This window comes from Belonocnema kinseyi, chromosome 5 (assembly GCF_010883055.1).
Source record: "Belonocnema kinseyi isolate 2016_QV_RU_SX_M_011 chromosome 5, B_treatae_v1, whole genome shotgun sequence".
Taxonomy (NCBI): Eukaryota; Metazoa; Arthropoda; class Insecta; order Hymenoptera; family Cynipidae; genus Belonocnema; species Belonocnema kinseyi.
Window position 1 is genome coordinate 143,332,133 of NC_046661.1, and position 14,722 is coordinate 143,346,854.

The 14,722-nt window shown below is 31.9% G+C and overlaps 1 protein-coding gene across 2 annotated transcripts in view; it reads left to right on the forward strand.

Annotated features, from left to right (window-relative positions):
- LOC117172878 (serine/arginine repetitive matrix protein 2-like) overlaps positions 1 to 14,722 on the forward strand; it is an 84,401-nt gene that overhangs the window by 60,659 nt on the left and 9,020 nt on the right. For both annotated transcript variants that reach the window (XM_033361152.1, XM_033361153.1), the window contains exons 2-7: positions 2,941 to 3,328; positions 6,066 to 6,289; positions 8,595 to 9,950; positions 10,038 to 10,185; positions 10,297 to 10,461; positions 10,699 to 12,005. In XM_033361152.1, the coding sequence (XP_033217043.1) occupies positions 3,008 to 3,328; positions 6,066 to 6,289; positions 8,595 to 9,950; positions 10,038 to 10,185; positions 10,297 to 10,461; positions 10,699 to 12,005 (3,521 nt within the window). In that variant the 5' untranslated portion in view covers positions 2,941 to 3,007. The remainder of the gene's footprint in view (positions 1 to 2,940; positions 3,329 to 6,065; positions 6,290 to 8,594; positions 9,951 to 10,037; positions 10,186 to 10,296; positions 10,462 to 10,698; positions 12,006 to 14,722) is intronic.

Here is a 14,722-nt window from a genome sequence, read left to right on the forward strand (position 1 = left end):
TGAGATTGTCAAATCTTCTGTGATTGTGAAATATTCTTAAATTGTAAAATATTCTATATTGCAAAATCTTCTGAGACTGTAAACTCGGTTGGGGTTGTGAAATTTATTGAAATCTTTTGCAATATTTGATAATTTATGCGAAATCGTTTTCAATATTTTGAAATTATTTGAAATCTTTGTGAATTCTCTTGAGACGATGAAAGATTTCGAAATATTTGTAAAATCTTTTGAAATTGTTAAAATTTTTGCAATCTTTTGAAGTATTTCGAGATTGTGAATTGAAATATTTGTGAAGTTTTTTGACATTGTTAAAATTTTTGAAATATTTTGAAATACTTCGATATGGTAAAATTTTCTAAAATTGTAAAATAATCCGAGATTCTAAATTCTTTTGAGATTGTGAATTCTTTTGACATATTTTGAAATATTTGTAAAATCTTTGGAAATATTTGCATAATCTATTGAGATATTTGTGAAAGGTTTTGAGATTGTTAAAGATTTTGAAATCTTTTGAAATACTTCGAGATTGTGAAATCTTCTAAGATTGTAAAATCTTTTGAAATCTTTGTAAATTCTTTTGAGACGTTGAAATATTTCGAAATATTTGTAAAATTTATTGAAATATATTTGTGAAATCTTTTAAGATTGTTAAAATTTTTGCAATCTTTTGAAATAGTTCGAGATTGTGAATTGAAATAGTTTTGAAATCTTTTAACATTGTTAAAAATGTTGAATATTTTAAAACATTTGCATACAACTTTGGAATATTTTCAACATATTTTGAAGTCTTTATAAAATCTTTTGACTTTTGAAATATTTGCGAAGTCTTTTGAGATGTTCTGAAATTTTTATGAAATCTTCTGAGATTGTACAATTTCATGAAATTGTGAAATCATCTGAGATTGTAAAATCTTTTGAAATCCTTTGAAATATTTGTGAAATATTTTAAAATATCTGTGAAATCTTTGGATATTGTGAAATCTTTTGAAATCTTTTTGAAATATTTGTGAAATCTTTTGAGAATATTAAAAATTTTGAAATCTTTTGAAATATTTCGAGATTGTGAAATCTTCTGAGATTGTAAAATCTTTTGAAATCATTGTGAATTCTTTTGAGACGGTGAAATATTTTGAAAGATTTGTAAAATTCATTGAAATATTTCTTAAATCTTTTGAGATTGTTAAAATTTTTGCAATCTTTTGAAATATTTTGACATTGTGAATTGAAATATCTGATATCTTCTGAGATTGTAAAATCTTTTGAAATCTTTTGAAATATTTGTGAAATCTTTGGAAATCCTTTAAAATTTGCGAAATCTTTTGAAATATTTGTGAACTATTTCAAAAGATTTTAAAATATTTATATTATCTTTTGACTTTTGAAATATTTGTGAAATCTTTTGGAATATTTGCGAAGTCTTTTGAAAAGTTTTGAAATTTTTATGAAATCTTCTAAGATTGTACAATTTTCTAAAATTGTAAAATCATCTGAGATGTAAAATCTTTCGAAATATTTGTGAAATCTTTAGAAATATTTGCGGAATCTATTGAAATATTTGTGAAATATTTTAAGTTTGTTAAAAATTTCGAAATCTTTTGAATTATTTCGAGATTGTGAAATCTTCTGAAATTGTAAAATCTTTTGAAATCTTTATAAATTCTTTTGAGACGGTGACATATTTCGGAAGATTTGTAAAATTCATTGAAATATTTATGAAATCTTTTGAGATTGTTAAAATTTTTGCAATTTTTTGAAATATTTTAACATTGTGAATTGAAATATCTGACATCTTCTGAGATTGTAAAATCTTTTGAAATCTTTTGAAATATTTGTGAAATATTTAGAGATTGTTAAAACTTTTAGAAATCTTTTAAAATATTTGCGACATCTTTTGAAATCTTTATAGCATCTTTTGACTTGAAATATTTGTGAAATCTTTTGAAATATTTGCGAATACTTTTGAAATCTTCTAAAATTTTTGTAAAATCTTCTGAGATTGTGATATCTTTTGGAATCTTTTGCAATATTTTAAAATTGTTGTGACATCTTCTGAAAGTAAAAAAAAATTGTGAAATCTTTTCAAATTGTAGGATCTTCTCAAATAATTACGGAATATTTTGAAACAATTTAAAATTCTTTTGAATTATTTGCTAAATTTTTATGAAATCTTTCGAGATTGTGAAGTTTTTCAAAATATTAATGAAATATTTTGATATCTGTGAAATCTTTTGAAATCTTTATAAAATCTTTTGACTTTTGAAATATTTGTGAAATCTTTTGAATTATTTGCGAAGTCTTTTAAATTCTTTTGAAATTTTTATGAATTCTTTCGAGATTGTAAAATCTTTTGCAATATTGATAAAATCTTTTGAGATTGTGAAATCTTTTGAAATATTTGTGAAATCTTTTCATATTGTTGAATCTTTTAATATCTTATGAAATATTTTAAGATTGTGAAATCTGTTGAGATTGTGAAACGTTTTGAGCGAATGAAATCTCTTGCAATTCTAGTAAAAATTTTCTAAATGCTTGTGAAGTATTTTGAAATCTATTGAAATCCCTATGGAATCTTTTAAGATTATGAAATATTTTGAGGTTGTGAAATCTTTTTAAATCCTTTTGAGATCTTTTATGATTATCATTTTTTTTAAGTTGCGAAATGTTTTGGGATTTTTAAAAATCTTTGTGAAATCTTTTGGAATTTTTTAAGATTGTTAAATCTTTTTAAATCATTTTGAAATAACTTAAGGCCGTGAAGTTTTGAAAAAGATAAAAAATATTTGCAAAATATTGGAAGATTATGAAATATTTCAAATTTGTATAATAATGTTTTCAGATTGTGAAATCTTTGAAAATTATTGTGATCTTTTTAAAATATTATGACATGTGCGTTGAGATGAACAGACTCGTAATAATCGTAAGTCCGTTTGCTGATTTCAGACACGAGAAAGATGATGTTCCCTTCCTGTGGTGCAGTCAACAATAGAGACGAGGGACCAGCTTGAAAATGGGAAATAGTGGCAGTTCCCATCACCACAATCAGCAGCAGCAGCAGCAACAGCAGCAGCAACAGCAACAGCAGAAGCAGCAGCAGCAGCAGCAGGGCTCAAGCAATGATCTATTATGTGCGGAGATGGGTCGTGGATGGACGCATTCCTTTCCGCGAGAACTGGCGAGGCACCACTCTCAACCCCCGGGGCACAAAGTGCTGCCGGAGCCATCCAATCAGAGGCTGCGAGCCACCAATAATGGAAGCATCATTCACAACGGTGGCACCATAAGTGGTCGTAGACCTTCGGCACTCACGCTTCCGCACGACCATAATAAGGTAGGCTGGTGGGGGGAGTCGCTGAAAGCTTGAGAGCACGATTCATTCCCTCGAACAAGTAGGAGCAAGTGTACAACGCACTGATGCGAGCCGATGCCATACAATCATGCGCGATCTAACTATACTCTTCCCCGCTTGACCGGCTCAACGGTTTGACAATTCGAATCATTTTACCGTTTAACCGCAGGGCTAGTTTAAAGAAATAAATTCTATCCAATCATTAACGTTATTTCGGATATTATTTAATCTCATCCCGATCCAGAAAGAGCAAAGTTGAGTCAAAAATCATCTCTTCCATGAATAGTGCAATGGATCAAAAGTTAAGGTCCAGTCTCTGTTTAACTATTATAATTATTTAACCGGTAGAAAAGTTCATTCGTTTAAAATCTTCATCGTTTTCAATTTCCTTTTATGGACTTATATGGACTTAGGGCCCAAAACTGACACAGGACCGAAAATTGACATACTACTCAATGTGGACATAGGACCCAAAATTGGAATAGTGATCTGACACGGGACCAAAAATTGATATAGGACCCAAAACCGACACGGGGCCCAAATTGGACACATAAATCGCAATATGTACTGGACCCTTTATCGGCGTAGGGCCCAAAAAAGACCTAGGAGCAAAATTTGGCATATGCTCCAAAATCGATATAGGACCCGAATTTGCTATATGTTCGAATATAGGAATAGGACCCCAAATGTACAAGGAGCGCAAAACTTAAAAAAGGCCCACGATTAATGGAGGGCTCAAAATTGACATAGGACAAAAAACTTAAATATAATAAAAAAATGTCATAAGACCTAAATTGAAATTAGGCCCAACTTTGGCACATGGCCCAAATTTGACATAGAGTTTTAAATTGATATGTGGCCCAAATGTGGCGCACGATCCACACTTGACCCAGGGCCCGAAATTCGAATAAGGCCCAAAATGGCATAAGGCCCAGATTTGACAGTTTCAAAAAATAATGCAGGACCCAAACTTGCCACACGTACGAAGATAGACATAGGGTCCAAATATACAAAGAGCGCAAAACAGACAGAAGGCCCAAATTCGACATCACCCAAAAATTATGTAAGGCCCAAAATTGAAATATTAATCAAAAAGGACATAAGATCCGAAAAATATTTTAGGTAAGAAAATTGACATAGGACGCAAAATAGATACAGTACCAAAAAATGACATATGGCCCAAATTTGTCATGTGACCTAAAATTGACATAGGACTTAAAAAATAAAAACCTTAAGCTACGAAACCCTTTCTTGTTGACGCTTTTTCTTATAAAAAATTTCAGATTCCTAACCTAATATTTTCTAAATATCAAAAATGAGCTTTAATCCAGATATAAATCATTATACCTTAATATATAAATTATAAATATATTTATTAAAATTAATCTTGTTTAATTGAAAATTCGAAGTTCTGAGTTAAAAATTCACCTATTCGGTTAAAAAATAATTTTTTGTTGATAATTCCACAATTTTGTTTAAATTTTAGTTCTTTCTTAACTGAAAAATGTTTCTTCGTTGTAAAATAATCTTTTTAGGTAGAAATTTTATATTTTTTTTATATTTTAGGCAGAATTCAACTATTTTTGATTGTAAATCAAAACTTTGCTTGGTAGAAATTTTAACTAGTACATTTTTCCTTAAAAATTAATTGTTGAATTGTAAATTTAACTATATCATTTGTTGAACAAAGTTTCTCTTCTTCTTTTTATAAATATGAATGTTTTCGTTAAAAAAAATTAACTGTTTCATTTCTAGTTGAAAATTTACCCTTTTTAGTTAAAAATTCATGTTTTTTGTTGAAGATTATCATATTTTGGTAGAACGTTAATTTTATGTTTTCAAAATTCCACTATCTAGTTAATAATTCATTTTTTAAAAATAAAAATTCATCATTTCAGCTAAAAAATTACTTCTTCAACTGCATATTCAACTATTTCATTTTTGGTAAGAAATTAATCTTTGTCATAGAAATTTGGTTAAAAAATCGTTCTTTATGGTAAAAAATTAATTTTCTTAGTCAAAATTTAATCTTTTTGGTTGAAAATATAATATAATCACAACCAGTGATTATCCGCGACTGCATTTGTCTTTATTAGAAGTACTCGCAATTACCTGGACATTTGGCCAGGGAAGATGAAAACTGCAAAAAACCACCTCTTGAGTTTAACCGGTTTTCCAGAGTCTAAGGTCGCCACTCGACTAATTTATGTCGACTCTATATTTACGTTTTTTTTAGAGAGGGTCAAAATATGCGATATTGGTTTATAGATTCGAAAAATGTAATACTAGATTTGATAAGAATCATCAGGAATCAGAGTTAGCTTCTTATCCAGGAGAATCATCTCTGGTTATCCATCGGACCATTGCCTCGGTCACTTATTATTTCGTTGACGCAAATTATTCAAAATACATATACACTGGAGTCCCGCTTTACCGGATTTCGATATACCAGATAAGGTGGTCCAGTTGGGCGACAGAGAAGTGCTTGCAAGGTCAGTGGAGTTGCGCAGTTTACGGTTTGGCACTATTAGTCGCCACAAGCAAGAAGAACGGTTTGAAGAGTCCCGATTTACTGTGAAGGTCATAGAGGGTACCCCCGAAAGTCCCTTTAAAGAGGGACTACAGTGTATTTGTTTTAATAGCTATAGAAAGATCTACATTGAACTAGATTGATCTAGATGCCAGATCTTACGATTCCCCTTGTTTTGTTTCCGGTTAGCAAGAAGCATCTAGAAACAGAAGCTCTTCGACCTCAAACCTTAGTCAGTCTCGAGCTAGCGACCACTACCATCAGCATCATCAGCAATACCTTCGAAGTCATCATTGTCAGAATCAGAACCGTATCTCCTATTGCGAAAACAGGCGGACTGAAGAGGATGCTAGAAATCGAGATCACGAGATCTGCTCTGATCTGAAGAGATTCGGAAGCGAACCCGACTTGAGGTATATAATGTAATATATCGAGTCTTTCAAAAACTACATTACACTTTTTCAACTGCGCTTGCGTCGCGCCAGCAACCCGATTGATTACTGTTAGCGCGCGTATTTTAAATTATATACATATTCAAATGAGAAGAGATTAAACATTGTGATAAAAAGAATTATTTCCTACTCTGAACTCAGAATTCATAAAGTCTTTTTCATTAAAATTAAATTTGTTTCAGAGATTTTAATTCGTAATTTCTTTAGCATATGAATAAACACTAATAAATAAATAGAAATGTGAAGAAAAAAATCAAATCAGTAAGGTCTTTAATTTTTTTTTAACAATAGAAGGGCCAGCGGGTCCAATTTGAACTTTTTTGACATTCAAAATGCTGCTGCCCCCTTAAAAGTTTTTATGGGTCGCCAACGTTTTATGACTTTTTCCCGTTTTTGAGAAAATGCACTTTTTTCTTTATTTTTTGCCTAAACGCGAACTTAGTTACTTTTTTCGTTAAAAGTTTATTCTTTTTGGTTGAAAAGTCCACTGTTATATTTCTGGTCGAAAATTGATCGTTTTTATTTGGAAATTCAACAATTTTGTTTAAAATTCGTTCTTTTTAGTTGTAAATTATTATTCTTTCAAGTAAAAACTTAACCATTCCATTAATAGTTGAAAATGTATAGTTTTTAGTTAAAATTTAAAAATTTAGGTTGAAAATTTATTTATTTTGTTGTAAATTCGTTTTTTTTTGTGCGTAGAAAATTATTTTTTTTTTAAATTTAAAATACAACCATTTTGTTGAAAGTTTAGTTGCTTTGTTAAAAGTTCATTTGATAAAATTAATTTTCGCAGGTGAAAATGCATCTCTTTGGTTGAAAATTAAACTGTTTTGTTTGAAAACTCGTTTTTTGGCTAATAATCAATTTTCTCAATTGGAATTTAAACTATTGTTCTTTTTTACTCAAAGTTGATTTTTTTAGTTGAAAATTAAACTACTTAGTTAAAAATACTTTTTACCTCGAAAAGTCAACTATTTAGTAGGAAAATTTGATTTGATCCCAAAAATGAAATGGTTTTTGGAAAATTAATTTTTTTTGGGGGTTGGCAATTTTAGTATTTTTGTAGAAAATTAAACTATTTCTTTAAAAAATAAATTTTTGGTTGAAAATACATATTTTTGTATTGAAAATTCAACTGTTCGTTAGAGAATTTTCTGTTTTTGTTTAAAAATTCAACAATTCTGTTTAAATTTTTAACGCATGATTGAAAAATCTTTTTGATCGAAAATTCAACTCTTTTGTTAAAAATTCGTCTTTTTGGTTTGAAAATGCATCTCTTTGGATAGAAATTTGATCATTTTTGGTTAAAAATGCAAATACTTCATTGAATAATTTCATTTTTTGTTGTTGAAAATTAATTTTTTTAGTTGAAAATTCACTATTTTTTGAAAAATTATTTATTTTGTAACAATGCTACTATCTCCTTGATTTTCTAAAAATCATTTTGTTCAAAATTTAATAGTTTCGTGGAAAATTTAACTGTTTAGAATAAAAATTTCGACCTTTTGGATTCCAAAATTCAACTGTTTTTTAGAAAAACCGTATTTTTGTTTTACAAATTCAACTACTTGGTTTAAAATGCAACTATTTTTGGTTAAAGTTTAATCACTTTGGTTTAAAAATTCTACCATTTGGTCGAAAATTCATCGTTGCAGGTTGGAAATTCAAGTGTTTTGTGGAAAATTCAACAATTTGGTTGAAAACCTATCTTTTTCGTTTTAAAATTCCAGTGAATTAATTATTGTAATTATATAAATTTCATTGAAGAAATTGTATTTCTCTATTATTCTTCTCTTTTCGGGAAGAATCGCAGCTTTGAAACCCTTTGAAAGAAAAATCTTAAAATGTTTTATATTTTACTAAAATCTTATAAATCCTATATGGAATCTTTCCAACTTTTCCAAAATTCAAAAAAATTACAGAAAGTAATCGTTTTAAATTTCCTAAAACGTTTCAATGCCTTGTACTTTTTTAAAAAATAATTAAAATCTTTAGAAATCCTATATAAATTCCCTTGGAAGATGTTGACATAAATTGTAATATTTTTAAATTCCTTGAAATATTTCCAACACTTTCAACAAAACTGGCATAGAACCGCTCCTAGTGTCATCGGTCTGAATATTTAATATACACATTTTGAAAAATATTTTTAAAATACAAAAATTAAAAAAAAATTCGATTGGCCATTAACATAAGAACATAATGCCTAATAATGTATTCATCCACTTAAGTCTGATGTTAAGCATTTTCTTTTCTTTGACAGACATTCACTTGTCAGCCACGAGGAACAACCTGAGACCCGGCGTACTGACTTCCGGCTCAATCCTGATCATCGTGACGCACGAGAGCGAGGACGAGAACGAGAGAGCCGTTACCGCTCGAAGAAGAAGTACAAAGCACCACCGCCACCACCGCCACCAGCGGCGAACGGTACCGAGGATGGATCCTCTCCTGATTCTATCAAGTGGGAACGGGATCGTGAAGATCGTAATTCCCGAGGACGTTGCAGAACCGACCCTTCAGCGATTCATCCACCACCTCCACCAAGGAGGTCTCGCCTCTTCAAGACTCGCGCCGAGACAAAAAGGACTCAAGTCAATTGGAACGGCTCTTCTTCATCAGCTCTTCATCATCAACCTCGGGGTCGAGATTCTTCTGAGAATGAAAGGCGTCGTTCCCGGCAAATAGAGGAAGACGATGAAGAGGAGGAAGAAGAGGAGGAGGAGGATGAGGAGGAGGAAACCATTGCTTCCTGGTCTCAGTGCCGAGAGGACAGCAGAAGAAGATATAAAATCTGGGAGGGAAAGAATACTCTTCAGAGGAGCATGAGCAGTCCTGAATTTCAAGCTGAGTTGATGCAGGTTGCTAAAAAAGTTCGAACTAAGCTTCAATATTTCGAAAGAGGTGCTCCTGTGGGAGAAGCTGTTACGTCAATGGATAGAAAACTTTTCTTTGGCAAGAACCGGAGTTTTCAAGATTTTTCCAAAATATCGCGATCGCAGAAGGAAGATATTAACTGCTCCTATGAGAAGAGGGTAAACCAAGATAGGAGAAGGAAAAGAAGAAGTGAAGAAAGTAGATCTTATGAAGAAAGGTCATTTTCCGTTGAGCGAGATAGGTTCCAATACACGAACCCAAATTTCCCAAAATTGAGAGAAAAGCGCATTGAAGAAACTGATGCCAGGATTTTCAGGAAGCCGCTTCGTGAAAGACCTGAGGCGGCCATCGAGCAGGGACGGTGGAAGGCAAATAAAAAAAATCAACTTGATTTAAATACAAGGAATGAATTCAGCAAGTTGCAGGGCAGATCGAGGAGTAGATCTTCTGAGAGTCCCGCTTTAGTTTCGACATCTACATCGAGGCATGCCTCGAGGGAGAAAATGGAAGTTAGAGGTCAAGGATCAGGGAGAGAGAGTACTCCTGAATCCTTGAAAATCAGGAGGATTGACAAGGAGAATTTTGATCCGAGGAGACGAACGGAAAATTCCAGGGAAAGGCGAGAAAGTAACAAGGATGAGTGGCAAGAATCGCACTTCAAGATGGAGAAGAAGAGGGAAGCCGCAAAGAAGGAAAAAGGAGGATCGAAAACAGAAGAGGACCTAGAAAAAAGTCGGAATCCGTAAGACTTACTTTTTTCTTTATATAATCATTATAGGACCAATTTTTTAATTTCTAATCATGATGCAATATATTCTTTTATTTATAGAGTGCCCGCAGCGGCGGTTTCGAAACCAAAGACATTTTATTTTGGCATGGACGATTCTCTCACCAAAGAATCTCGAGAAGTAAATCGAGAAAGCAGTCGTATTCAAATACGACCTGAAACAGATAATCTAATGATTGACTATGACGATGTGAGCATGAGGAATTTAGATATGAAATTTAAACATGTATTATTTATCATATTCATTCACAACTTGATGGAGATTTTAATAAAAATTGGAATTCTTTTCTAATTCTTTTAGCAAAAAATTCAAAGCGAAATCGATGACATAGCCTTGAAATTGCGACCCACACTTCCTAAGAAGCAACCGGAAATCCCGAGATTTTCACCATCCGCCGCCTGGAGGTTGCTCTCCGCACTAGAAACTCCCGGACCAGCGATGAGTACAGTCAGTGAAGAAATACCGGTAAATATTATTTTATTGATATACATTGATCTTTTTATTCAACAAGAAGAAAGGTGAAACATGGAACATAATTTAAAACCAGTTTTTTTCTATGTGGGCGATTTTCATGTAGTGTGTTAGGGTTATGTTCTGTAGATGATGAAAAAGGATTCAAAGGATCTCTTTGCCTGAAAATTTATTTCTTCGGTTGAAAATCATATTTTAAATAATTTTTTTAGAATTTTTAATGTATTACAGGTCATGTTTGAAGAGCGAATAGAACGCCTCTCCCGACCTCCACCGCCGTTGCTGGCCCTCCAAGGTCCCCGAAGTTCCCATGACAAATCTGGTGATTCGGGAATATCGGGAGATGCCGGAGCTGCCAATGAAGATTCTATCGATGTGAATAGTTCACCAAACAGGGTAAAACCTATACCCTTATTGAGACCAGTAGCCTGGACACCACAGCAAGATTTAGGAGAAGAATCCAGCAGTGACGCTGGTCTAGATTCGCCTCCGCCACCTTCTTTCGCCAGTCCTGTGAAATTTTCCACAAGACCGCATGTCTTCTCCTTATCTCTTCCTCGGGAAGAAAATCACCGACTCTTCCCTTATAATATTTCAGAACCCAAGACAAAGGACATCTTCTCCTTTAATTCCCTCCAGAAACTAAAACGCTCTGTTTCAGGAGCTTTAGGGTTTTCTCCACTGGAGCTCGAAAAAAAACGAGTACCAGTTGTAGATTGTCTTGATGACAATTGGCTTTTGTCAACAAGTGCACCAACTTCTTTACAACACACTCAGATGGATCAAAATATAGCATACAACGATTTTAACGCACCTCACCGAGCCGATGAAGACGAGGAACAACAAGAGATTGCCGAGCAAGAGAAATCAGACTTTCAAGCTCCTATTATGATGCCTCCATCCTTTTCTTATTTAGCTTCTGGTGGTCACGTCATGTATCTTCCTGATTCGATTAGAGCAGGAGCTGAGGGTTCTGCCAAGCAGAATCTTATTGAGAACAATCAGTCTCGTGAGAAGAAAAACGAAGAGGAGAAAAACACAAATTTTCCATATAATAACAATACGAGAAGATCACTGAATTATTGTTCCAAGTTCAGGAAGCTGAGGGACGATGATGATTATGCTAATGCTGATGATAAGTTTTTGCGCTCGAGAGGATACTCCAAGTCGTGTGAGAATATTTCCTATAAGGCTAGAGGCGCAAATGTATCACCTGAACGTGGTCCGGAAAATCTGCAGGATAAAAAAGATGAAAATAGGGGGAATAATATTAATAATAAAAAGAATAATAATAATAGTGGAAAGGGAGTGGCAACTTCAAAGCCTAAGAGGTTTACGTTCCAGTCTACAGTGAGGCAGATTGAGAGACGAAGATTAGCCGATAGACTTTCAAGAGAAGCAGAGGCTAAGGAAAGACAGAGGAAAAACGAGCTAGAGGCGATGAGAAAAGTTGAGGAGGAATTTCAGCAGAAGAGGGCTAGGGAGAAGGCCAATATCAGACAGCAGTTGAGGCTTTATAGCATGGATGAAAATATGAGGTAAGCAATTTTTTATTTTTATTTTTACGGCAGTTGCGAAGATGAGGAGTTGTTTTATTATGCAGTGCAAGACTTACGTTATCTTTCATTATTGTTATTAATTAGGTACTAAGTGTTGACTTCAAATACCAGTGACGAATTTATATACTTTATTTCTTGTATACTGCCCAAATAACAAAATGTGCGCACGAAAAGCGCATGGTCGAGGCATGCGTATGGATAAACCCGCATGACGTGGGCGTACCTGATCACGCAAGTGCGTCCTTACAGTCTCATCATTTATGATTGAGAAAGTATTAGAATTGTCGGAAATTTGACATCACTCTTTTTCAACGGATCTCCAAGAGTAATAATCACCAAGATTAATAAGCACCAAGAGTAATAAATTCAGGATAAATTCAGAACAATTCAAAATTATGCAGGTTATATTCAAAAGAATTCAAACGAGTGGGCAAAATATTTGTAGATCAAAAAATTCCACTGATTTTCGTAAACTTGGAATGAATTTAGAGGAATTTAATGTAAGCGAGAACAATTCGAGAAAAAGCATAAAAATTAAAGGTGAATTGAAAAAATTAAATGACTTCATAGCAATTTAAAAATATGAGAAAACTTAATCGAATTCAGAAAATTTGAAATATGCTTTGCAAAATTCAAGGGAATGCATAAGCTTTTGATTAATTGCCTAAGAATTCAAGGTGAAGTTGAAAGAATTTAGGATCAATTAAATAAAAAATATAAAAATCTATTGAATTAAATAGAACTGAGTGAATTTGTAAGCATTCAAACAAACTAAAGAAATTCAGGAGGAGTCTAATGAATTTATAAGAGTTCAAGGTGGATTAAAAAACTTTAAATCTCTTTAAATCTTTGAAACCCTACTAATTTTTATCCAAAGAAGTAAACAAAGATATGAAACAATTCAAGTTAAATTAAAAAAATTCAAATTAATTGGAAAAAACTGTTTCATTTAATAAAATTTAATTGATCACGATAAAATTTGAGTGAATTTAGAAAAGCTGAAAAGAAATAAGATGAATTCGATCAAATTCATAAAAAAAGAGAATTCATAATAATTCACACATATGAAAAAAATTAATTGAATTGAGTAAGTTTGAAATAAGTTTAGAAAAATTAAAAAGAATTAAAAAGAATTCGAAGAAATGCCTAAGAATTTAAGATGAGTTTTCAATACTTCATGATGAATTAAATAATTCTTGTTTAAATTGCATCAAACTCAGTGAAATTTAGAAAAATTCTAAAGAGTTCACAACAATTCAGGATGCATTGCCAATGAGTTGCAAAAAATATGTGAAAATCTCTTGAATGTATAAAGCTCTTAAAAATGCCTTATTATCTTTTAAAATATCCTAAAATATTTCATATGCTTTGAACTTTCTTTACATTACTTGAAGCAATTTAAAATTTCTTTGTAACCTTTTAAAATACTTTAAAATATTTGAAATCCCTTAAAATCTCTAAAATCCTTTAGAATTGGTTAGAACGCTTGAACACATTAATGCATTGAAATATTTGAAATCCTTCGATAATTTTATTAATTGATCCTTAAGATCAATTCCAAAAAATAATTAAAAATCTCTTCAAATTTTATTAAACATTGTGAAATGTTAAAAATTTTCTTAAAACTTTATAGATCCTGTAAAATTGTGTCAAATCTTCCGAAATCCTTGAAATATTTTAATATTCCCTAAAATATTTCAAATCCTTTAAATTCCAGAAAATATCTCACTTCGCGCAAATATATTTTTTGAAATCCCTAAAATATCATAAAATCTAGTGAAATTTTATGTTCATCATCTTGAAATGCTCGAAAAGCTCATAAAATCCTAAAATATTAAAAGTGATTTCAAATCATTGAAATATATAAAAAATTTCTCGGAATCTTTAAAAATACCCTTAAATATTTCAACAGAATTCATGACACTTCAGAAACCTGAATTGAATAGTGATTAACCCATGAGTTAATTTACCGAAATTACGCGATTACGCCATACCATCCCAAACTTTCTTTAATTTAATAATGGTGAAATAAATTTCAAAACATTTAAATTAGTTTTTCAACATCCGAAAATTAAAAAAATACTCATAATATTTAAATTTGTATTTCAAGTTTTTTTCATATTTTTTTCTGTAGGAAATTATTGACCCTATTTATTTGTATAATAATAATAATTCACATTATTATAATAAAAAATGGGTTTATAATAACATTTCATGTGTAAGCAGATGCCTGTCACAAGATGCGACACATGTGCCTTTGAACGTACGTGCCTCTAACATTATGTGACAGATAAGCCTTGCACGTACGTGCCACTCGCACAATGCGACGCATACACCGCGTCCCTCGCATGCCCTGCGGGTAACGTGCCTCGCCCGATTGATAGGGACCGTACGTAAATTACATAACAGCTCTAGGAAGGGGGGGGGGGGCAAAACAATTTGTTACAATATGGGAGGGGGTTTCGCTCATTTATTTAATTTTTGCACATTCGCGAAAATATTTTCTTGAAAATCATCTTTTTAGTTATAAACTTTATTATTTGGTTGAAAATTAGGCAATTTTCTTAAAAAGATATTCTTTTCGGTTCAAATTCAACTCTCTTCGTGGAACATTAACCTTTTGTTTTAAATTCATAGTTTATTGTTGATAAGTCTACTGAGATTTTTTTTTTTGATGGAAACTCTTTTTTCTGAAA